Source organism: Mugil cephalus, chromosome 15 (assembly GCF_022458985.1).
Source record: "Mugil cephalus isolate CIBA_MC_2020 chromosome 15, CIBA_Mcephalus_1.1, whole genome shotgun sequence".
Taxonomy (NCBI): Eukaryota; Metazoa; Chordata; class Actinopteri; order Mugiliformes; family Mugilidae; genus Mugil; species Mugil cephalus.
This window is the reverse complement of record NC_061784.1, coordinates 17,536,292-17,559,485: the sequence shown is the minus strand read 5'-3', so window position 1 is coordinate 17,559,485 and position 23,194 is coordinate 17,536,292. Positions and strand designations below refer to the sequence as shown.

The 23,194-nt window shown below is 38.6% G+C and overlaps 1 protein-coding gene across 1 annotated transcript; it reads right to left on the bottom strand.

The window, feature by feature from the left end:
* Positions 1-3,514: 3,514 nt before the first annotated feature.
* rsf1b.1 (remodeling and spacing factor 1b, tandem duplicate 1) lies at positions 3,515-21,174 on the bottom strand. Its single transcript, XM_047607475.1, has 17 exons — positions 20,998-21,174; positions 18,256-18,347; positions 17,849-17,941; positions 15,989-16,194; positions 15,784-15,884; positions 12,448-14,516; positions 11,829-12,203; positions 11,449-11,730; positions 10,421-10,525; positions 10,248-10,327; positions 9,264-9,318; positions 9,056-9,168; positions 7,404-7,471; positions 7,094-7,307; positions 6,783-7,006; positions 6,428-6,607; positions 3,515-5,654 (listed from the first exon to the last, which is right to left on the bottom strand). Exons 1-17 carry the CDS (start codon positions 21,149-21,151, stop codon positions 5,095-5,097), a joined length of 4,971 nt encoding a protein of 1,656 aa, XP_047463431.1. The 5' UTR covers positions 21,152-21,174; the 3' UTR covers positions 3,515-5,094.
* Between the last annotated feature and the right edge of the window lie 2,020 nt (positions 21,175-23,194).

Below are 23,194 nucleotides of genomic sequence, written 5' to 3'. Positions count from 1 at the left end.
TGTTCAACCCTCCAGCATAGATTAAATTCAACACACAGACAGCATAGGACAAACATGCCTCTTCCTGCACATGGTTGACGAGTGAGCTGATGTCATAAGAGCTTAGGGACATGTTTGCATTCCTGATTCACCAGGGCACTGACGTACACTGTTGACCTCCACTGATTTTATAGACTGAATCTTTTGCTGTAATGAGACGTCCAAGCTGAACATCACTGCTGCCTGAACCATGTAGTCTATGGCTATGAGATGCCATGATGGCAGCTCATGTGTAAAACATTATTGTCAAACATTATCACGTTGAGCAGTAGGTCTGTGTTGACCTCCTCATATCAATCACTGTCTCACATGATCCAAAGTCCCTGATAAATTCCTTGTAGTGTCCCTAATGAGCACTTACCTTATTATGGACGTGTTTACGATGGCACCCAGCTTTCTTTGGCTCAGGGTTTGAGTTCTTCACCGATCAAAGGCCAAGGGTATGTTCATTACAAGCTTTATGGGGACAGTAAAACGACTAAAATAAAACTTTCACCACATAATCTGAAACATTTCAGTTCAATTTTTACCTTTACAGTTCTCACGTGTAAGCTTTAAAAACATAAATGCACTAATGGTTTTGTCAATTTTTTATTTTATTTTTTTTATATGAATGTTTATTGAATGGAAAGCAAGTGCTATTGAATTGACATGTTTCTGGTTTTGAGGCTACCGTTGTTACTACACAACACAACATGAAGACAGTGAACAAATATGAAAATATCTAAACCTATTATCGACTAACTTTGACCAAAGCACAAAGAAAGAAGAAAGTGGTAAATGTGTTACGTAACAAGCAGTTAAATTTGTCATTTTCTCCATGGAGTCTGGTACATTTGAGCATCTACATCTCAATAAACATCTGCAAAAGTATTTTTGTTGTTATTATTTTTATTATTGTCAGAGCCATCTAATTCAAGCTGTTTAATTTACATTACATTTAAGGTCACGTATATCTGCAAGAAATGGAGCAGAAGTAGTTAAGGACACAAACACATTTTGTAGGGATGAAAAATCTTTTTTTTTTATCTTTTTTTTTTGTCAACTAAAATGTCATGATCAACAAACAGTTCTGATTTTGATGATCCCCAACATTTATTTAGCAGCATTCAGAACTAAATAATCATGTGGTTATTTTTTTACCTGTTCAACCACTGACACCCAGTAGCAAACATTAGCATGCTAAAATGCTAACTTCGTTTAGCTTAATGTTTAGCTCGAAAGCAGCGCTGTCGTGCCTCTTTTAATTCTAAACTAATTTTAACTTTACTTACACCACAGTCATTGAAACACATGAAGTATAGCAGGCACGCACACATTAATCGTCGTTAATCTTTAGCTTTGTGTATAAACACACCAAGAATCCTAAGCACTGGTTTCATTTTAGGCCTGCTAGCATGCTAACATTAGCTCAAACAACACTGCGCAACAGATAAACTATATACGCGTATGTGTGTAGAGCACATATTTAAAGTCTTTCTGTTTGATGAGATTAACCCAAAAAATTGCTAATCATGAGACTGTGTGTTTCTGTAACGTTATCTACAGAAAACATGCCGCTGTTGCGATGCAACTGACCAAACAACCATATCGGGCACTGTTTTGCCAAATATTTTTGTATATTTTTTTCATAATCCTGTAAATTTTTTGATTACACTTTTTATTTTTATTTTACTTTAATCCAATCTCATTTTATCTTTCTTGTGTCTGTCCAGTCTACTAGCAGGATATGCAAAGACAAGCATGAATTACTTAACTATATCATATACTTAACTATATAATAAAATTAACTTAATTTTATATCACATTCATTTATTAAAAGACTTATTGAATTTATTAACCCAGGGCTATCAAACTCATTCAACCCAATATGATGTCAAGGGACCAGACCACTAACTAAACACAATAACAACCTATAAGTAACGACAACTCCAGACTATTTCCATTAATTTTAGTGCAAAGACAATTAGGAGAATGTTTACATTTAATAAACAATTCTTTTAAATAAATAAATTCTTAAGAAAAATAAGTGTAATTTGGGTATAAGGCTGCCTGCTGTTTAGTCCTGGGTCTCATTTGCTATGTTGCCATTACTCCTAGAAATGTGCAAAACCTAAATATTGCAATAAAAAAAAATTGGTAATGTTAATGGGTACATTTCTAAAAACCTCTCAAATATCACTAAAACATTTCTACGCTCTCATGAGGTGGTTTTTCAAATGTAGCGATATAAAAGTTTATAGCAAAAGTGCAATTGAAACACTTTTTACAAGCTCATTTGCAAAACATTCAATGGAAACATGTACAAAGTGCAATTATTGAAATTTCAGAAATATTGCTTTTATTTTGCAGTGTTCTGTGAACATCTCTGACTAAAACAGTGGACGAATTAAGGATAATTTTTATTGAAAACCTGTGTATTAAACAATGGCCAAGAGCAAGAACGACGTGAGGTTTAAAACCCATTTTATTATGACAAATGTACAAGATCAGAGTCATAAGAAATAACAGCAAAGTTAACAAAAAAAAAAAAAAAAAAAAAACGTAAGGAGCAGACAAAACACCAATAACCAGTCTACAAGGATCTATACACAGTGGACAGGGTGTCTTTCCTCCCATATTCGTCATGAGGTAAATAAGAAACTCTGTTAACACTTCAGTCATTGGCACCAACGTCCTCCATTAACTTCTCCTTCCCTTCTGTTCCTATGCAGGTCTTGCTACTGGTTATTTCATAACCACGAAATACATATTGACACTCTCTTTACCTCTGTGGAGACCTCCGACAGTCTCCATAAAATTGTTCTTTTACTTTTTTTTTTTTTTGCGATATTCTGTCCAACTAATCTAAAGGCTAAATATTGTGTATAGAAGCCTACATTGAGTGCAAGAAGCACATATATATAGGTTTTGTTTTTTTTGTCTTGGAAGTCATGTTGTGGCCTTTGCCAAGTATCAAAACGGTATGATAAATAGAGTGGTTTATCCTCTGTGAAGACCATGCCGAGACTAATTTACAAAATATTTTACAAACAGGCTTCATTTCCTCTCTTTTATCAGATACGGCAGTCCTAGATTTTCTGCTTTTCTACCACAACTTCTTTATCCTCCCCGAGCTTCCGTACATGCCTTTAGTCAAACGATGACGAGTCCTTCAGTGCTAAATGCAACAGGTTCAGGAAATAACATATCCTTGAAACATGCCAAAGCTTTCCGATTGTTAAAAAAAAAAAGTGTCAATATTACTTCCCTACAAAAAAAACCCATTAGTAACCCCCCCAAAAAACTGCCCAATATATATTTTTTCCCCCATGATTAAAAAAATGCCTCTAAATATATTACAACGAAAAAACTACTGATATACAGACAGACTGGTTCCAGCAGAGGTCAGTGAAGTCATTGGTTTGTTTGTCTTTTTTCTGTCCACCCCCCCACTCAGTCGCCCCGACACCGTTTCAAAAACTGCAACCTGACATTCAAAACAAATATTACACTTTATTGATTTTTCACAATCTTGAGCCGCGCTTTAGGTCGGGACCCGAACGTCTGCTCAAGATTATGAAAATACAGAACAGAAACGGGGGAACGGGGATAACAGATATAAAAAAAAAAAAAATTAAAAAAAAAAGTTTATTTTGGAGCCGAGTGTTATTTTAGTCAATAAAAAACGGTCCGCGGGTTTTTTTGAACCCTCTATGAAGAACAATGTACAAAGACAATAAGACACTTTACATTTTTCGCTTGAAGACGACAACAAATAAAGGTTTAGATATACAAAAAAAAAAAAAAATACATCATTATTTAAAACAAAATCACAGAGTAATGTAGATGTAATAATAATAAAAAAAAAAAAAAAAAGATGCTAGACTAGAACGTATGATTAGGAGGGACAAGATCTCATTCTGATTCACCAGGGAGTTCACCACTGATGCCGATGGTTTAATGTAGTTAAAATAATTATATGTATACAATATACAAAAAACTACTCTATTATTATTATTACTTTTTTTTTTAAAAAATGGGGAAACCTGACATATATACATTCACACCTTCATACGATGTAAGGGGTTGAAAACACCCGCTCATGGTTTATTTATGGAGAAATAACGTTTTTATTATTATTATTTTTTTTCCCATTTACAACACCAGCTATATCCCCGGCTGAGGTGTGCGGAAGGTTAGCTTATCAAATGCGTGATTTAAGCAACTCCTGGTCATCCAAAAGAATAAATAGTCTCATCTATAGCTGTCACAAGTAACAGGAAAAAAAAAAAAAAAACAAACAAAAACAAAACAAAGGCAGAACAGTTTAAAGTAAAGTTCTCACATCTTTACGATTAACAGCCAGCAGAATGTTAGCTTAGCATAGGAAGAACAGTGGAAATGGGAAATAAATTCACCCCCAAAGCTCATTATGTAACAAACAAATATTAATTTGTGTGCGATAAGTAATGACAGGTGAATGTATCACGATTAAAATATCATAATCAGTTTAACATTTCATTAATTCATTAATATATTTGGCCTAATAACTTCACTGAAGGTTAAAAAATAGTGCACGTTAAAGAGATGCTAGGCGACCGTGCTAAGCTAAGCTAAGCTGAGAAGCCGCAGCTTTATATTTACAGTAAAGACATGAGAGCGGCGTAATCTGTTCTGCCCTCCAGCATGTGAAACTAACGGATGTTATTATTTCAATCACGGAATGATGTTTAAAACACACAGCCTTAAAATCTTCCAAACTAAAACATTTCCTGACGTGGAGGTGGGTAGAGTGAAATGCTGTGAAAGGTGGTTTGGCAGTGGAGCTGGACGATGGTTTGCAGGTAAACTGATCGTTACCAGACACGTGAGGAAATTATATGTCGGTGCCCTTATTGTTTAGACAATCCCACGGGGACAGAATCAGACTAGTGGCAGCAGAGACTCGAGCTCCGGGTGAGTATAAAGGACGACAAAGAAAGTGTTGGCAGGGGAGGGAATAATAAAGTTAAGCGATATAAAAATACAATACCACAAAAAAAAAAAAAAAGAAACAGTACACCATATTTGTTTTTACAAGTCCTCATTATTGCAGACGTAGTCCACTAGGTCTGTGACTCCGAACAGATCGTCTTCGTCGTCGTCTTGCGCCGCCGCCGCGTCCTGACCGACCAGGCCGTTCGGCGCTATGGCAACAGCGGGTGTGGCGCTGGCGTTTTTGGGGGGCTCCAGTTGCGGGATGAGGCTTGGAGCGGCGGAGGCAGGGGGTCGGCCCACGAGGCCTTCGACGGTCTTTACCGGGCTCTGTCCGTTCGTGGGCGGCAGCTCCGCCACATTGCAGTCCGACGGGTTCGTTCCCTTTGACTCCTCCTCGGCCTTCTTCTCCTTCGGTTTCTCCTCCTGCTGCTCCTCGTCGTCATCGTCCGAGTCAATGCGGTTCACCCGTTTGCGGACGGGCCGGTCCTCCTCGGAGGATTCGTCCGAGTCGTCGTCCGAGTCGTCCTCTTCCGACGCTCTCCTGCGCTTCAGTGCGAGGCGTCTGCGCCGCTGCCGGGAATCTTCCTCCGAGGAATCGGCTTTCCTTTTGAACCTCTGATCCCTCGTCTCCTCTTCAGACTCTCTGGAGAAACTCGCTGGGGAGGGGGGGAAATAAAAATAAACAAATTCAGCTGCATGTAGCCAACGCGGTGACAAAAATATAACCTCAACAATAAATGGATGAAATAACAATTTATCTTTAGAAGAAGAAGATTTGTAGCAGCTGCTGTTCATTCACTGTCCATGGTGCTGAAAAGTAATATTTTGTCAACTAAGCTTTCCAGAAAACTGTAAAAAATAATAGTAGTAGTATAAAGCAGGACTGCAAAGACTCGACATGTTCACGACATAAATACACAGAGTTTGAGTTAATTGAAGAAGCTCTTTGCCAAGTGAAGGAAATTCATTTAACAGAGACGGAAATAATTTCACAATCAGTCACTAAAAACTTACACGTTACAGTGAAAAGAAGATTTTTTTTAGTTATAAAACTAAACCAGGTGCATTTCTAATATGTTACACTCTGAGTGACTGGACCTTTCTAAGAGGCTTTAATCAACTACAGCATTAAGACTCTTTTTTTCCCCAGAGGTTTCCATGAACTGTATGAATGTGACCGATAAAACAGCTGCATGTCCAATAAAAGTCACTGAAGTCGTATCAGATCCAACACAGTGTACGCTAATAAATATAAATAAAGTATAAAAAATAAACAAAACGCAATCTTCCCTAATAATTAAATGGAATTAATTATGTAATTAATTGTATAATTCACTACTCTATAGTGAAAACAGTCACAAAATTAGTAAAAATAATGGTAGTTTTAAGTGTTATGGCAGTAAATAGTCTGTGTGCGTCTCTGACTCACTGTCGCTGTCTGAACTGTCCTGGAAGCGTCTGGGTTTTACTTTGGCCCGGTTGGTTCCCGCCTGAGAGCCCTCGGACTCGGACGTCTCGCAGTAGTTCACCTGCTTCTTCAGGCTCCGCCGAGACCGCCGCCGACTCACGTCCAGATCACTGTCGCTGAACTCGCTGGAGCCTTCGGTCGCTGAGCACGGATGAAAGAATAGCAGCGGATCAAAAACGCAGGGACAGTGAGTGTTGATGTGAATATTTGTAGAATGAAAGCAAATATTTTCTTCGCGAGGGTGGAAACAGAGGATTCGGATTTTGTTTATTTTTGTGTAGTTTTAACAGAAAAGTGAAGATAAAAATCTAAATACCTATTTCATCCTCTTCCTCTTCCTCGTCCGTCTCTTCCTCCTCCTCGTCGTCCGAGTACCCCCTCGGTCTCCGCCGCTTCCTGGAGCTCCGTCGGCGCGTCGGAGGTTTCCTGCTCCGCGAGGAACTGTGGTTCCTGCCGCTGCCGGCGAAGTCGCTGTCGTTGGAGCCCGCCTCGCTTTCTGCTCCCGATTCGTTGTCCGTCACGACGAACTCCTCCTCCGAGCTGCATCCAGCCGCGGGGCAACGAACGAGTTCAGTATTCAACGAACCAATCACAGCACGACACCAGATGAAAAGTTTTCCAGCGTACCTTTCACTGAGGCGGAACTCCTCCTCGCTTTCCTCTTCGTCCACCGTGCTGTCGCTGTCCAGGTCGTTGAGGCGTCTGCGTTTTTTCCTGCGCTGCCCGAGGCTGGGCCGCGGCGGCCGGCCGTTCTCCTTCCCCTCCTCCGCCTGGAGGATGGTGGAAATATCCTTCCCTCTGTGGCCGGTGATGTTGGCCATGTCTTTACCTCGACCGGCTCCTGTTAATGTGATTTGCAGAATCTGTTATTGATCTTCTGAAATGAAATAAAAATCTCAAACAAGCAAGTTCCCCAAACTCTCATCCTTCATCCTACCTCCTCCTTCTGCCTCTTTGATGTCTTCCTCTATCGCCTCCTCGATCGCCTCGTCGAATTCATCGAATCTGTGAAGTGGAAGACGAGAGTCAGTGAGTGTCCGATCAACATTAAGCTTCAACATTTTCTGTTGCTGCAGAGGAAGTAGAAAGGAAAACTGTAAAACTAATTCACTCCAAGTTAGGAAGTCCCAAGAAAGCAAAACAAAGAAACTCCTCTTGCTCTGAGGCTCATTACTGATCATTAACATCGTCGCACTATAAATGTTTACTCCTAATTTGTAAGAAAAGTTCTTCCTAAGGCTCAAACTCAAGAAAATGCTATTAATTATTTATTATCTATTTATTTTTTTTACTTATTTGACGAGAAAAAAGCTTTTGCTAAGTAAAACTAAATATAACAAATAAATAAATTTAGTATAAAAAAAGACTGGAAATTGCTCCTTGGAGTCAAATTAGCATTAAAATCTTTTAAATTACAAAAAATAAATTATGTCTATCCGTCTATTTATTATACGAATCTTTGTTGAAGTTGAAGATGAGAATCAGTGAGAGTCTGATCAACATTAAGCTTCAATATTTTCTGTTGCTGCAGAGGAAGTAGAAAGGAAAACTGTAAAACTAATTCACAAAGCAAAACAAAGAAATACATATTATATTTTGTCCAAAGACAAGAACTTTGTGCTTATTTTTAAGAACTATTGTCAAGCAAAAAAAAAAGCTCAACCCATTGGCAGATTTTTTTCTTAATACAAGATGATTTGATTTTAAATATGAGAGTATTTTGCTTCTTTCTAGTAACGCTGTCTTTGCTGTGCGATCAGTATCACTACCGGGGTCAACCCAGGCATTTAAAATGCCAAAAGTCGCCAAAAATCCAAGCAGCTGAACTAAAATCACGTGACTAAACATGTCTGTAATATCAAAACGGTTTCATAATCCAGTCACATGTAGGAGAATACAAGGAAGAAAAGAAAAGCCTTTATCAGTCTCTTTATGAAGTGGACAAAGTTAAGATTATTTACGACCTAGGGACATAACGTTACACTCAACTCACATTTCAATAAGATTTTTAACTGGGTTCATGATTTTTTTTTTTTACAAAATGAGCTTGCAGAAAAATTATGACTGAAAAATCAATTAATTATTTCTCACTAAAAAAACAACAACTACACATTTCTGGGGTACAATTTAACTTCAAACTATGCAATGAATGCATATTTATATAAACTTACAAATTACGTTTTCTCTTTAAGAGATTGAAGAGTATCACTTTTTTTATGTAGTGATTAGATTACGCCCTCTGCTGGTTAAAAAGGGCATCGCGATTCATTTTTTATGTCAGCTGATTTAAATCATAACAGATTTGGAATTAAAACTTAAAATTAAAAGATCAGTATCAAATCAGGAGGCAAAAAAACAAAAAAAAAAAACAAGGAACAGACGTGTCCACAGTGTTTTAATTCCAGTTTTAAGTATGAAGAGCCTCCTGGAGAAAGTCAGTCATTTTACATGCAGGCTGACTTTCAATAAAGTTAACTTGTTAACTTTCAAATTGTTAACTTCAAGCTGCGATAATCTGACCGGTGTGAATCTAAATCCTTCAGAAATGAGAAGGAGTAACGATCACTGACTGTAAGTCGAGTCTCAAACCTGTAGCTGATGGTTTTCTTCGCCCTCGTCGACCGCCGGCCCCAACTCTTACTCCGCTTCGTTTCCTTCTTCTCTTTGATGACGATCTCCGGCTTTTCCTCCGGCACCTCCACCTGTGAGGGAAGAGACGAGACGTCCGTGTTACAAACATGAGCAGGTGAACGCGTCTCCGTTCAAGACCGTACGACCTCACACATGGAGCACTTACGGACGGCGTGATGATGTTCTCCAGGCTGATTCCGACATAAATTAAACGCTCTTTCCTGGAGAGGAGATAAAACATTTTATGAAACTTATAGCTGCTAATATGAAGAATTAGAGCTTAGTGCAGGGATATTCAATTAAAAAATTCAGCTGGGCCAAATTTTAGCTGCTGGACAAATGGACATTGACAAATTTCAAAATAATACATAACCATGTGATGAAAAATATGCAGTTTTATCCACATTAAACCACATTTAGCACTTTTGAAATTAGTCATTTCAAAATTTCAAAATTGAAATTTAATTTAATTCTAATTGAAATTTAGTTTAACTCAAATTTAATTTAAATTCACAGTAATTTCAAAATTTTAAATTAAATTAAATAAAATTTCAACTTGAATTAAATTAAATTGAAACTTTTAAATTACTGTGAAATTAAATTAAATAAAAATTTAATTGAATTTGTTAACATGATAAAAGGCCAAAAGGTGCATAAACACACAACAACAGAGCTGTAATTGAACAGAACTAGAAATATTTTTCACTTAAATAAAACTAAAGTAAATAGAATGAATTGTTTCTGGTCACATCAAACATGGTTCATTGGATCGTTAACTAAATAAAAATCTTTTAGTACTTCATGGCAAATTAACACATTAGTAAAATAATAAGTAAGTGTTGCCTTCACTGTCTATGTTTCAGTGTTGAAAAGGACACGTTTCAAACCCCTAGAAACAATTAATAAATATTCACAGCTCTGCATTTCTTCCACTATTTGAATAATATAAGCTTAGTATAAGTTTTTATTATGAGGCTTTTCTTTTAAAACAGATTAATCCAAAAAAAAAAAAAACTAATCTTAATGTTGACAGTTAGACTTCATGCTTCACTTTGAGGCCCATAAATTCACCATTTGACTGGAACTTTGACTGGAACAATAAAAATATTCTTATTTTTCCACTTTGTCGGCCGAACGTTTTTAATCTCACCTCCTCTCGGCTCGTTCCTTCTTCTTCAAAGCGGCGTCGAGGTTTGTGAGCTGCTCTTCTAGTTTGTCGCAGAGCTGCTTCTACAAAACGAAAAGAAACATTTGAGCTTCGTTCAGGAGTTGTTTAGTGTCTCATATGTTTTTTTGTTTTTTGTTGCTCTGACTGGTACGTACATGCTGGCAGGGCGGACAGAACCACTCTCCGTCGGGGATGATCATGAGAGGAGGCCTCAGACAGGCTGTGTGGTAGCCGCTGTCACACGAATCACACAGTAAGATCTGGAAAAGATGCACAGACGGATGTTAGCTCAAGAATTATTTTTATTAAAAAGCTGCAGAGTGAAAATAAGCCGGATGGAGACAAGAGAAAAAATAGTTTGCCTCATTGTCTTGTAGGTTTAAGATAATAAAATAGCTGATTTTCTCTCTTATCTTATTATTTCAGTGTCTTTTTTTTGTTGTTCCACCACAGGTCAATATATTTACACCAATTAAATGCATAAAATAAATCTTTTATTTAACTTTTCACCAACTCTTTATAACAGAATCAGATATTTTGTTATACGGCCGTTCATCTTTAATCAGAAGAGTTTTAACATTTATTTTTACTGTTTTTTTTTGATGGTCAGTGGTCAAAGAAGCTCCTTCATGGTTGCAATAAAAAGTTAAAGCTCTGAGGCTCATTACTGATCTTTAACATCGTCACAATATAAATGTTTACTCCTAATTTATGAGAAGAGTTGTTCCTCAGGCTCAAAGTCAAGAAAATGATATTAATTATTTATTATCTATTTATTTTTTTTACTTATTTGAAAAAACTAAATATAAAAATAAATAAATAAAGTATAAAAAAAAGACTGGAAATTGCTCCTTGGAGTCAAATTAGCATTAAAATCTTTTAAATTACAAAAATAAATGATGTCTATCCGTCTACTCTAAAAACCTTGTGCGATACACTTTTACCACTGCTGCAATAAAAAAACAATAGATATTTTATTTTATAATTTTTGCATATTTTCAATCTATTTTAGTATTTTAACTTTAACTGTAAATGTTTGTGAATAATAACTACTTTGCACTGTTTTGTATATACTTGTGTTTTTTTGCACTGGAAAGGAGAATCTCTCCAATCTCGCTGTACACTGAATAATGACAATAAAAGCTATTCTATTCTATTCTATTGTAACTGCACGTTGACCCACCAGCTCGGGGTGATTTGGAAGACCACAGTGTTTGCATGGGTCATCGTTTGGAGGTAGATCGTCGTCGGAGGACGTGGAGGAGTCCGAGCTCCGCCGCTCCCTGTTCCGGTTCCGCCTCTTCCTGCTTCTCTCCACCTTGTAGTCCTCGTCGCTGTCGTCCTCCTCCTCCGTCTCCTCGTCGTCGCTCGACTCCTCGTCGCTGTTCTCCTCCTCGTCCTCCGAATCTTTCTTTTTGCGCCGCGTCCGCGTGTTGGACCACCGGACCTTCCGCCTCTTCCTCCCCTGAAGAGAAACAAAAAAAAGGTATAAACGTGGCTGCAGAGGTTTAGGAATCAATCTGAGGCAAAAACACGTGAGAGGGAGTCGATTCTCGGCGTTACCTTGGGTTTGGTCTGTCCCTCCTGCTCCTCCTTTTTCTCTCTTGGCTTCTTTTGCACAGTCTTTACCTCCTCCTCTTCCTCCTCCTCCTCCCCCTCTTTTTCCTTCTCTTCCTTGTCGTCCTTCTGAGGCGTCGGAGGGGCCTGCGACTTCTCCGTCTTCTTGTCTTGGATCTCGACGGCCTTCATCGTCGGCCTCGAGATCCTCGGCGATCTCCGCAGAGACATCCCCGTGTTCGAGTCCGACTCGGAGTCTCCCTGTCGCTCGTCCCTCTGGAGCTCGGCCTTCCTGCGATGGGCCGGAGCCTTGTGCTTCCAACGGACGCCTTCCTTCTGGACGTCGGCCGCAGCTTCGCCCTCGCCGTTCGCCACCTCCTTCTCTTTGCCGTCCTTCTCCGTGTCGGCGGCCGGTTCTTTGCTCGACGCTTTTTCTTTTTTCGCTCAGGATTTGTCAGCGCCTCAGGTATCTCTTTTGCGTTTCTCAAACAGCTCTTTTTTCACGCTTTTCTAGTCGCGAGGATTCAGCCTCAGGTTCTTTGCTCGACGCTTTTTCTTTTTCAGTCGAGGATTCAGCCTCAGGTTCTTTGCTCGACGCTTTTTCTTTTTCAGTCGAGGATTCAGCCTCAGGTTCTTTGCTCGACGCTTTTTCTTTTTCGGTCGAGGATTCAGCCTCAGGTTCTTTGCTCAACGCTTTTTCCGTTTCGGTCGAGGATTCAGCTTCAGGTTCTTTGCTCGTGCTTTGATTTCCAGATCCTTCCTTTTCTTTCTGAACTGGTTCCTCCTCTTTAGTTTCTTCAGTTTTTGAGACTTCATCCGTCGTCAAATCAGTTTTATCCTCTTTGTTGTTTGGAAGCTCCTTCTCCGTGTCCTTTTCACTCTCTTTGTCGGGGACGTTTTCTGATGATGGAAGCTCGGCCTCAGGTTTTCCCGACTCCTCCTCAGACACTTTGTCTTGCTCCGTCTCCTGTCGCTCGGGTTTTTTATCGGTTTCCTCAGAGACGTTCGTCCTCTCAGCCGGGCTGGATGGTTTATCGCTCCCCTCAGGTGTCGCTTCCTCCGTCGTCTCGTGTGCAGCTGAGATCGCCTCAGTTTTGTCGTCCTCTTGTTGCTTTGTCAGATCGCGTTTGACGCCTGATGCTTCTGCAGCCACGGACTCAGATGTGGTTTCGCTTATCGTGGCAGCACAGTCCTTCTCTTTGTCATCTGTCTTTGTCTCGCCGCCTGCATCGACGCTCTCAGGAGTCATCTTAGCGTCTTTATCACGCTCCCTGGGAGGTTCCCCCGACTCAGATTTGTCCGTTTGAACCACAGGAGGCTCCGCGGTCGCCAACACGGCGTCGCTCGTTTCTTCCGTTTTCTCAGAGATTAATGGCTCCTCTGCCTTTTTAGTGGCGGACGGAGGGGACGCAGCATTTTCAGAGTCTTTCTCTGGAGGATCTTTGTCTGCAGGTTCTGTTGTTTTAACACTTTGTTGTTTCTCCTCCACTGCAGAGTCGTCCGATTTCTCCAGATTAGACTCAGATGTTTCCGTTTCTTTAGCGTCGTTCGTTTGTTTTACGTCTTCAGACGTGTTTCCTTCCCTCGTCTGGCTGGAGTCGGACGTGTCCGTGTCTACACGTTCTGGGTTTTCCCCAGATTTTTCTGAATGTTTTGATTCAGCTTCTTTGGATGTGACTTCGTTTTGTTTTAAACTGTCGTTCCCCGACTCACCGGCTGTTGATGTTTCATTACTTTCCTGTAACGTCTTCGCCGTGGACATGTCCTCTGCTTTTGCTGGTGTGGACTCTTCTGACTTTTCCTCCACTTCATGATTAGAGGATTTCTCTAGTGCATTACTCGTGTCTTTTGGTGAAGGTGTCTTCTCCGCTGGTGGTGGCGGAGACTCCTCTTTCTTTTCCGTTTCCTCTTCTAACGGCGACTCTTTCTTCTCCGGCTCTGCTTGTGTTACAGCTCCCTCTGCGTCCTTCTCACTGCAGCCCTTTTTGTTTTCCGTGGCGTCCTCTTCCTTTGCTGTTGCTGCTGCTGCTGCTGCTGCTGGAGTGTCGTTTTCTCTGCCGTCTACAGGCGCTTTTGTCGTCGTCGTCTCTTTCTCGGCGGCGCCGGCGTCTTGTAACGACCCCTTTTCCGCCTGAGTCTGAACTTCGCCGTTTATGTGATCGTTTACAGCTTTCTTTGTCTGATCGGGAGCCGGTTCGGCTTTGGGAGCCTCCTTCAGAGTTGAAACGGGAGGGTTTTGCACTATAATGGCACTATTTCTTTCAAAGTCTTCGCTAAACTTCATTCCCCGTTTCTTCAGGGGGATTTTGGCCTGCTGCTCGTTCTTCATGGCCTGCTGTGTCTCCTCCGTACTGCTCTTCTTAGCCTCCTCTTCTTTTTCCGCCTTTAACGATATTCGCGGCGTTTCAGATCCCGGCGTGGCCTCGCTTGCGTTTAATTTAGCGTCCGAAATCTCCATCGGCTCCTCTTTGATGTTCTGTGCTTTTGCGCTGATACTTTCCGAGTCCAGCTCTGCATCCGTTTTGCTTTCGATGACGCCGTTCAGCGGTGATTTGGTCTCGGAGGCGTCTGGTTTCAGGCTGTCGTTCTGCGTCACTTTCTTGTTGTTCTCGGTCTTCGGTGACGCCGGATGAGCTGCTTTACTGGAGTCTTTGCTGTCCTCATCTGACGTGTCATCAGTCTTCTTAGGGTCACCTGCAAAATAAACGCAAAATTAAACAAAATTCATATTAATTTAAAATGCAGAAAGGTTTTAACATCCCTATGGGGACCAGAATCAACTTAAATAATTGTGCCGAAATGTTTTATGCATTCATAGTTGTTCACAGACTCTTTAATCCAATGAAAAGTGTTTTTTTTTTTTTTTTTACAAAGACACCAAACGGAATAAAAATGTGTCACCCCACCAGAGCAGCACAGCAAGAAATAACATCTTTAGGGTTTCTAACCTCAAAAGAACAAGACAGCAGCAGCATCATTTGGACCAAATATCCAGGATTTTGTTAAACTTTAAAGGCGTTTTCTCAAAATTAGTTTTTCTGCAAACTTTAAGCAAGAAGTCTCCACTTCAGTAGCAGTAACACACACCAAACTTTCCAGATTTAACTACATTGTGCAGGTTTATACAGAGAGGATTTTTCATATATCATTCAGAGCCTAATTTCTAGAACATTTTACTTTTTTTTGAGTTTTTTTTTGGACTGTTGACAGCATTTTGTGATTTATGAAGTGATAAACAGAGATATACAAAATACCATCTGTAAATACCTGGAAATCTAACATGTTAACAAAAATGAAACAAGAATTTTGAACCTCGCTTTGGCCGTTATTCGGATTTCCATTTGGGAAATTTATGCAAATTAGTTCATATTTAAGCAAAGAGCTCCTTATTTGCATATTTAAATATAAATTCACAGAAAACTTTTAATACAAAAAAATATTGTATTTATGTAAGTAATCAACTGGAGAAGTCTCATGGTGATATCTATTAGTTAATTTTTTCACCTGTAGTGTCTCGTCTTAAGCCTTGAGAGCAGATGCTAACAGCTAAAGGCACAAACACTAATGTAGGTGTTATAAGCAACATGTAGCAGATAAATAATTACTATCAGCACAGCTCATTAAATTACACTCAACAGCATCTTAGCTAATTTAATGACTGCCCTCAATAAATCTGAACCTTTGTTGAATAGTAACAATAGGAAAGAGTTACAAACGCTTTCTTCATTCGTGGATTTCCTGCTAATGTGTCATTGTGAGAAAAAATCTGAATACAAATATGGAGCATTAACAGTAGAAGAGGTAAAGGATTAATCAACTAAAGGTCAAGTTTGGGATTTTTTGCCGCGTTTTTATATTTTAAGAACTTCACACAGTGTCTGTTTGTCTGCGCGGAGCTGGAAATTAAATACGATTGAAACTGGAAACTGACTTTTAATATGAGTAAATGTCAAACCTTTACCTCCTTCCACATCAGGTTTGTTTTCTTGATCTCTTTTCAGCAGCTCAGGATCAATTTGCGTCTTCAGCAGAGCGACAACCTCAGCCAGGTCATTTCTAGTCCTGCAAGATAAATATAACCGCCCCCACTTGAGAATAAATAACAGCGCTAACGTAGCTGCTTATTTGACAGCTTTTAAATCTCCTCCGTGTCGTTGACGCCTTACTTGACGATGCATTTCCACGACAGCCCGTCCAGGTCGTCCTGCTCCTCCACGTAGACGCGCACGTTGTCGTCCTGGTCCAGCTGGAACCAGTACATCTGTCCGTCCTTGTCCCGGCCGATCGGCTGCAGGCGCATCTTATCCGGGTCCTCGTCATTGATGGCGGTTTTGAACTTCACGTTTTCATCAAACTGAACCTCGCACAAATACTGGAGAGTGAAGAGAGACACACACAAACAAAAAAATAGACTGAGGATACAGGTCATCATAAATAAATAATAAATAAATAAAAGTCTCCTTCATGCCATAGTTTGAGAATAGGAGTCTGGTAGCGTTTAGATTTTATTATGAGGCATTTAGAGATTTATTTTAGTTTCAAAACAATTTTACTTAAAACTAAAACTAATCATCAGCTCCAGAGATTTACGGCGTTTCCACATTGTTTTCCAGCCAGTTCCACATCTTGCATAAGTTTTTGCTTTCAGTCCTCTCTGAGTTTTCAGAGCTTCTCTCACGGTTTGGATCTCATTCACACGTGGACTAATCTCGTTGTGTGAAACCAGTTTTATGAGCAGGAGAGGACACAGGAAACGGCAACTAATGTTTTAGGGTTTTATGATTCAATAACAGACCGACTGGAATTAGAAAATGTTTGTTTTTTTTTTGTTTTTTTAAACCCAGTTATAGTTATTTGTATCTTTTATGTCTATGTTTAATGTAATCATGTGGTGAAACTGTTCAAATGTAAATATATGAGCTGCCATTCTTGGCCAGGTCTCTGTTGCAAAAGAGATCACTGATCTCACTGGGACGTATCTGGTTAAATAAAGGTTACGATAATAAAATTTCTCATATTGTGGAGGCCTCTGATGGACCCACACTTGTTCCACGGCAGCAAAACAACCCCAAACTTGCAGCAGAGTCACAAACGTTAGTTTCAGTGATGAGACGATGTCGTGTCTCACACACAGACGCCTCATTTCAACATGTCTGGATGAAACAAACGGACTGAATAAACCCACAAATAACATGGAAAACACTGCGTGCAAATCAGAGAACTTGCTTTTCTTTTGTTTTGACAGTTAAAAAAATGTGCACATGAAATAAATAGGGGCTGATTTCAGTCACCACTTCACAGCTGTAACAGAACAAGGCTGTGAGAGGCGCCTTGTGTTGCTCATTTAGGAGAAGCACTGAGAAAAATGCAGAATGAGCTGCAGTGGATGAGAGTTGGTGACAGACGGGCTTTTAGCCTGATTTTGGTTTTGAGAAATATCGATACGTCCGATAAACCTGCTTCTCTTTGTTCTCTGCTGTTTCTAATTTAAGATGGTCACAATTGTGGCGATACCAGTCTAAACCAAAAACCAATGCTTAAAAAAAACAAAAAAAAACAGTAATGTGTAGGGCTATTGGAACAGTCAATTGTCTGCAAAGTTAGTTTTTTAAAAAGTTCATAAGGAGATTGTTTTAGATTGTGTCTAATTATGTTTGTTTACATATTCATATGAGTTGTATGCTTATTTGTATGCTATATATTGTGTTTTTACGTATGCTCATAATTTGTAATTGCTGTTATGATGATTTGTGCTTTGTTTTTTTTATCTCTGCTTGACTTTGTTTAGAATTAACTCAGTTATTGCTTCATCTTTTATTCATTTTTTTCGTCATTAGGGATAATTTGTTTTTGAATGAAGATGTTATTTGTCAATTTACATGAATTTGTTCATTTTCTCTGCACTGTAATTGTTGTTTTCTGAGTGTATTTGACCCCATGAAGAAGAGTCGCTGCTGAGGTAATGACTAACGAGGATCAGAAATAAATAAAGAAATAACACGTAGCTTCCAGACCAGCAGGCTCACCTTAAGTATCCCCGTCTTGCACTCCATCGTCATCTCCTTGTATCCTTTCTGTTCCAGCTCCCATGCCCACGTCGTGTTGAACTCCTGACATACCTGCAACACAGGAGCCGTCCATGAATTCATTTAAATCAACATTATCAGCACGTAAAGAACAATTTAAACCCACAACTACTGCTGGACAGAAATTAAAGACCTCTCTGTGCTACCATTTATCTATAACTTTCCAAAGGTTGTGTTGATTCCTTGAACATTTGTGGCTGAGATCAACAAAACACACAGATTAATGCCTTTAATGAGATAAAAGTTTGGTTCTGCAGCCTCAAAGTCATCAAACAAATGAATAAAAGCAATAAAAATCATTAAACTCATTAAAGACCGATCTCTAATTTCACAGGTGAACCATTTACCTTGACTAGATACTTCTCCCATCGGTCCGCAGACACCGACTTGCCGATCTTCCTCAGCAACTTGACGTGAAGATCGACCAGCAGCTTTGGAACTAAGGAGGTGGAATAAAAAATAAATAAATAAAAACACAAACTGGTTAGAGTCTGTAAAGTTTTTATATTTGAGAAAAACGTACGGAAATTAACAGTGTCAGACGTCAGCCTCGATAGTTTTATGCGATCTACGGCTTTCACTAAAAAATGATTATCACAGACGCCCTCAACCCTCTCACATGTGTGAGCAGCAACAAAGTGGCACATTTAAGAAATTAGAAACGCATTTGAAAATAACTTAAGTGATTATTGAAGCAGCTCTACAATATCTAACAATCAATGTCTGACGGCTCAGTTTGATGCTCAGATTTTATAGAAATGAAACATGATTTTGATGGATTTTACTCTCATGTCCATCATCCCATAAAGTCCACTATGCAAGAGCACAATCGTTTCCCAATAGAGCATCTACACAACAACCTTCAGGCTACACAACAACAACAACAACAACAACAGGCAGATTAATAGAAAATCATCTTAACCTGGAACAACTAAGGCTGGTACTTTAAAATTATCGATAACAGGCTTCATCAATATCACGTAAACAAACACGTCTGCTGCAAAGAAGAACTTATAGAAGTTTGGAAAAATGAAGTCAGTCAGACAGACATTTGTAATTTAGATTGTTATTTCATTACCAATAATAATAATAATGATAATAAAAGAAAGGAATGGATAGTCCCTTCAGTCAAAAGCTGCCTGCAACAAAAAACTAACCAAAACAAAACAAGTGCTGAATGCTACGTTTAAAAGGAAAGAAAAGTTTCCTGGAGGCAACGAGTACATTAACTAAAGTATTAAAGTCTCATGGTTCACACATGATCGAGGACACCACAAGGACGATAAGAAAAGACTTTATGAATCTCCAGGGGAACAAATTTTGTTTATTTGAGGTTGGATCAGCCAGAACTGAATATTAAAAAACTGGCATCAGATCGGCGGGAAAAAAATCTCTGGTAATGTTGCTTATTTTCTTGGAAAGATATTGTTAAATAATGTACATAATATTGTGTTTAACAGGCTGTAGTTTCACGCCATCACTGGTGACGGAGGACGGATTGATCCATATGTCTCTCGAGGCTCAAACTGAACCAGAAACACTTTTATTTTGGAGTAAAGTGCAGTTTTATTATGAAATATACCTCATGTTTGCCTGGAAGGATAAAATATATGGACGTGGAAAGAAATCAAAGTCTGAATCTAATTATTTGTGAGCCGACTTCAAGAGCAGATGAGGATTTCGAACATTTATTTCACCTTCTTGTGATTATTATTCCAAGCATAAGGCAGATATCTGAGATTAGGAAGATAATTTGTAAGCATGCAACATTTGTCAACATTGAAAATGTTATAAAATACAGTTCGTTGCTACTTAGCTACTTAAAACTGATGCTACATGTAAATATTTTTTGTACTAGAACTTTCACTGTTGTTCCGTAATTTCCCCACAGGGATAAATAAAGTCCCGACTCTTATCTAATCTTAAAAATAAACTCCCTTCAGACTTATTTTACTTTTAAATGTTGTTTTGCTGACAAGTTTGATCAATCACGCAGTTACATCAACATCTGCCTGCCAAGCAGCATCAGTGATATTATGATTTAAGAAAAGTCTGATATTGTCTCTTCACATAATGAAAATTAAAAACAAAAAAAACTAAATAAATTAAATGTTTCAGATGCAACATGTGCAGGATTTCTCCAAAAGTTGCCACTAGAAATAGTTTCAATGGAAGATCAATAAACACGACTATCAATAAAGTAACGGCGTTGCCATGGCAGCGTTTAAAGCCCACGAGGTGAAGGAGGCGAAGATTAAAACAGAATCAGGAAGAATTGAGACTGAGGGGCGCATGCGCAAATAGACACAACTGAATTTTAAAAAACTGTGAAGTTGGACACAACGAGCAGCGGAAGCGGAAGTGAGAACAACTTCGCAGTTTACATTTATAGACGAAAATATGTATTACACGTGTATAAGTGGCAGCGTATGCGTGTAGAAATAACACACGCGTGTATTTGGTAGTTAATGGATAAAATTGGCATTTTGAATGCACAATAAGGCGTAGAAAGAGTAGTTTATAAAAATAAAATGTTTTATTTAGAAAGGCTACGCCGGATGTGGTTGATGGTGCAGGTGGAGCGAACCGCTACATAGCAAAATAATTTAACTGTAAATAAAAGTGCACAATTGTGTGTCCGTTCCACACATTGACACATTCACTGGCAAATTATATAAATCCACTAAGTGATGCATGAATTACCGACACGTTTAGAGGCTCAAAAAACACTGTTATCTTCGCACATTTGTGTCTTGTGTTGTTTTACGTTACAGGGGAGATAAAGGCTACTGAGGGAAAAAAATTAAGCCCAATTCAAAAGCTACAAAAAGTGACAGAAAACATCGAATAATTCGGCGGGTTTGCGTACGAGTTGTGATTAAAATTAGCACGGAGGCGTTTTCCACTTCGAGCCGCAGCTCGGAGACACAGTTAACTTCTATTTAAGTAAACAAGAAGGTTAAAAAACCACACAATAACACACAACTAGCTAACATTAGCTGCTAGCGTGCTAGCTCGGTACCATTATCATTAATGCAATGGTGAAGTCTCTCCTCCTACCAGGGAGAGGGGAGGGGGGTCTGTCCTACCTGAGGATGTGTCCTGCAGATATCTCTCCAGCTGGGGAAAGGTGAGCTCCGGTAAGTCTAGCAATGCTCCGTACCGCTCCAAGAAAGAGCAAATCACGGCGTAATTTGGACACAAACCGGGGGAAGAACTCGCCGTTGCCGCCGAAGCAGCCATCTTTTCCACACCAGTATCAAGCTAGCCGGAACACAACACACCACATCCGGTGTATAACAAAATAAAGGTCGATCTTAAAAACACTTAAAATGTGTGTTGGCTACACTGAACAAGTTTTATTTAATTTGACTCCATTTGTGTTAGCTGTATATTACTCACATATTTATATAATGAACATAAGCACACTTGTTAGTTGTTTTTTCTAGCACAAAAAGTAAATTTATCTCTATTTCTGCCACATTTCAGTAAAGTTTTTTAGTTTTTTAGATTGGCGATCAATTCTGACCAGGGCAGTCTTCTTTTTAGGTGTACTTGTTTAGTCTGTTTTATGCACTTCTTGAAGGGTTTTAATAGCCTGCAACACTGTAGCACTTCCCAATTGTGTTTTTATGTATCGTTTTTATGTATTGTTTCATGGCTTTGTTGTTAAACACTTTGGGAACCTTTCGGTCATTGTAAAAGGCTATATGAATACATTTTGACTGATTGATTGATAAACACGTAACATATGAATAGTTTGAACAGATTCAGATGGGATAGGATCCTTTATTGATTCCACATTGTAGACATTTACAGTGTTACAGTAGCATATAACTAATCTAATAATCTTAGATAGACTTTAATCATCCACAAGGGAAATTGCTTGGTTACAGTAGCTCAGCTGCAATTAAAAACACTCTCGAGAACCACAAAAAAAGATAAATAAAAAGTAAAATGATAGATAAGAAAGTAAAATCAGGTAAAATCATGTCAAATAAAAAAATAACTGGATCCACTGGAGATCAGTACAATAGCATTTAAAGTATCAATGAGTACAATTTGATTTATGTAATGGTAATTATTCTGTTAGAGTAAAATCAATTGTCTGCTGTAGCTGCGAACTCAAACAGTGAGTGGTGTTTGTACAATACAAACTGATACATGTAACACATTGCAGTCGCAGCAGTTGCAGTCTGCAGGAGCAGGGATAGTTAAAAAGTCAAAACCACTCATCAACACAGAAACTACTAAAAATAATGTCAAACTTGACAAATCAAAACACTATCCTATACTACTATAGGATACTATACTAATCCGTTTCACACACATTTAGCTCAAGTACAAATATTTATATATTATTTATTTATATGTTTTACTGATAATTTTTAATGCATGGCTTATACATTTAATGGAGTAGTTTTTCATCACTGTAGTGGTATTTATACTTGGTATAGATTTTTTCATTTAATTTTTCATTATTGTATTGTATTCCAATCATTTTTAAATAATTAGTAACGTGAATAAGTTACATTTATTATTATACAGTGATGTTGCAAATATGCATTTAAACCACCATAACTCGACATTACTCTCAAATTTCCACAGTGTTTTCGTTTTAAACAATAGGCATTTTTCATTAAAAAATAATAAAAAAAAAAGTTAAATAAATGCAGATTCACAGATGTAGCATTTAAATTGGGAATAAAAATTTAATCTATTGACATTAAAAATATATATATATATACATATAACTATAATTTTGACCAAGTTAACAATCCTGAAGCTGTTTTTTTCTGTAATAATGACTGAATTTGAGTTTTGTTTTTCTTTGTCAAAGCCTTCCGGTCCATAAATTAAGACCCACAATCCACCGCGACCCAAAGTCCCAGAGTTCTTTGCGGCAAAGGAACCCGGATACCCGGATGTACTACAATAAACACTTGGTGGAAGGAAAGAACGGCTGGAGTAGTTACGTTATTTGAAGAGCTGCTGGAGTAATTATGTTATTTAAAAGTACAACAGGATAGAACCCAGGATTATCTATTACCCATTAAGCCAACCAAACTTAAAGTCGGTCAAATGTGTTTCTAGTCAACCCGCTACAGTGACCGTCGTATACGCTCATTATTTCAGAAATAAATTGTATCAGTTCCATATGTGGAAGTTTACTGGAACAACTTTATTACCAACCTTGACAGGAAAAAATATTTGGATACTTACTACATATAAATATATGTGTGTGCATGAAAAATAGTAAGGTCAAAGAAGTATCTTTTAAAATAA